Genomic DNA, 2,548 nt, shown 5'->3' with positions numbered 1-2,548 from the left:
TATTGAGGATAAAATTCCATACCTCGGCTGGGATTGAACCCACGCCCTCCTGTTTACCAGTCGAGCGTCTTGACCACTGCGCCACCGATTATTAAAAGTGGAGAGGAAAAAAAATAACCGAGTTTGAACTTTTCCATCAACAAACGGGAAATGGTAACAATAGCCAATTCTACATCTCGGAAAATAATTCTAAACTAAAATCGAAGAGGGAATATTTTTGGGCATTTTAAAAAAAAAGTCAGCTTAGGTCGCGGGTTCGATTCCCGCCCGGAGCGGATTTTATATCAAACAGATGAGATTTGTTCTTGAAACTCTGTCCTTGTTTTCTTTTCGATTTCGGGACCATGAGACCTTAGCAGTTACTGACCTCTATCAAACCTCTTTCTTTCATCGCAATGGTACTAGTTACAGATAATTTTACGCTCTTACTACAGTTCTAACCTAAGGGGGGCAATATTATTGTCCATTAAAAGATCTGAATATATTTCTTTACTACTTCTTTATTCATTTTATGGTTTACTTCTCTCACCTCTCTCATTAATGTCAGCGCATTGGTAACACCTTCTCGAATATCTACAGGTTGACTATGGCGTTGTTTCTTCTTATTTGAGTTCTGACGATGTCTCTTCACGCTGGGACCAGGGGAGACCATGTCAAATGCTGTTTCGGCCACAGTCTGTAACATGGAATCAAGAGGATAAAATTCCATACCTCGGCTGGGATTGAACCCACGCCCTCCTGTTTACCAGTCGAGCGCCTTGGACACTACACCACCGATTATTGAAAGTGGAGAGGAAAAAAATAACCGAGTTTGAACTTTTCCATCAAGAAACGGGATTTCCGCCCGGAGCGGATTTTATATCAAACAGATGAGATTTGTTCTTGAAACTCTGTCCTTGTTCTCTTTTCGATTTCGGGACGATAATAATAATTAATCTTGTAAGGGCAGAAGAAAAATACTTATTATGCCCAGATCAAGTGAGTATAAAGTGAGGTTATGTTATGTTATTTTAGAGAATTAGAAGAATGAATTCGTCAATCCTAAATTTGAAAGAGTTTGTTGTAGGGGCTGAAACTATGTCGTTAGTAAGACCTTAGCAGTTACTGCCCTCTATCAAACCTCTTTTTTTCACCGCAATGGTACTAGTTACAGGTAATTTTACGGCTCTTACTACAGTTCTAATCTAAGGGGGGGGCAATATTTTTGTCCATTAAAAGATCTGAATATATATATTTACTTCTTTAGTCATTTTATGGTTTACATCTCTTACCTCTCTCATTAATGTCAGCGCATTGGTAACACCTTCTCGAATATCTACAGGTTGACTATGGCGTTGTTTCTTCTTGTTTGAGTTCTGACGATGTCTCTTCACGCTGGGACCAGGGGAGACCATGTCAAATGCTGTTTCGGCCACAGTCTGTAACATGGAATCAACACAGAGGTTACTAATGATGGAGTAGTTTATTGCTTACACGCAAAGGTTAAACTAACTCATGCGCAAAATTTATCTCTGCGCATGAATATTTCTCACAAAATTATGCGCGATAGTCACCATCAAGATCTAATGCCAATACCTTGTCGGTGTAGCCAATCATTTCGGTCTGTTGCTGCTCTCTTCACGCAATGGTACTAGTTACAGGTAATTTTACGGCTCTTACTACAGTTCTAACCTAAGGGGGGCAATATTTTTGTCCATTAAAAGATCTGAATATATTTCTTTACTTCTTTATTCATTTTATGGTTTACTTCTCTTACCTCTCTCATTAGAGTCAAAGCATTGGTAACACCTTCTCGAATATCTACAGGTTGACTATGGCGTTGTTTCTTCTTGTTTGAGTTCTGACGATGTCTCTTCACGCTGGACCTCAACAGTTGCAGTTATACAGTTAAAAATCTCGTGTGAACATCACACGACTTTCCTTATCCTATTGAATGATGCTTATTTGAGTGTTCTTTTACCCTAGATTCGTAGATTCGTAGTAGCTTAACCCATCCTTTAGGGCTGTTCGCCCCTACACCTAAATCTTTTACCCTAACTTTTACAATATCTCTAACCGTTTTGTCGCTATAGCTGAAAACCGCCAAAAAACGGTCGAAATCTGTCCAAAAGCGGTCAAAATACCGCCAAGCGCAGCAACCATCTCAACCAAACGTTTTGTGTTGCATCCTTGTCACATTTGTGAACTACATACCAAATTTCAAGTCTCTAGCTCATACCATTCCCGAGATATTGTTAAATTACACAGAAAACCGCCAAAAAGCGGTAAAATGCCGCCAACCGTAGCACCGGTCTTAACCAAAAGTTTCGTGTCGCATCCTTGTCACATATGACATCTACATACCAAATTTCAAGTCTCTAGCTCTTACCGTTCTCGAGATATTTTGTTTACAGACACACGGACACACAGACACAGACACGGACCAATGGCTGAAACTTTGGATTTAAGCTCTAGGGACCTCAAAACGTGTTTTGGCACTAAAAACTGAACATCGAAAATTTGACCCGATTACATTACTTTCCTTCCCATAGGATAAGGAAAGTAAAAA

General features: G+C 39.6%; 1 protein-coding gene across 1 annotated transcript in view; it reads right to left on the bottom strand.

The window, feature by feature from the left end:
* Nucleotides 1-529: 529 nt before the first annotated feature.
* LOC103519534 (autophagy-related protein 2 homolog B) overlaps nucleotides 530-2,548 on the bottom strand; it is a gene marked incomplete at its 3' end in the record, with an annotated part of 5,563 nt that continues 3,544 nt past the window's right edge. The window contains exons 5-7 of the mRNA XM_026830996.1: nucleotides 1,757-1,859; nucleotides 1,272-1,418; nucleotides 530-676 (exon numbers count right to left, since the gene is read on the bottom strand). Of these exons, the coding sequence (XP_026686797.1) occupies nucleotides 530-676; nucleotides 1,272-1,418; nucleotides 1,757-1,859 (397 nt within the window). The remainder of the gene's footprint in view (nucleotides 677-1,271; nucleotides 1,419-1,756; nucleotides 1,860-2,548) is intronic.

The sequence above is a fragment of the Diaphorina citri genome, unplaced genomic scaffold (assembly GCF_000475195.1).
Source record: "Diaphorina citri unplaced genomic scaffold, Diaci psyllid genome assembly version 1.1 scaffold2775, whole genome shotgun sequence".
Lineage (NCBI taxonomy): Eukaryota > Metazoa > Arthropoda > Insecta > Hemiptera > Psyllidae > Diaphorina > Diaphorina citri.
The sequence above is the reverse complement of the archived record's forward strand: the minus strand, read 5'-3'. Positions and strand labels throughout refer to the sequence as shown.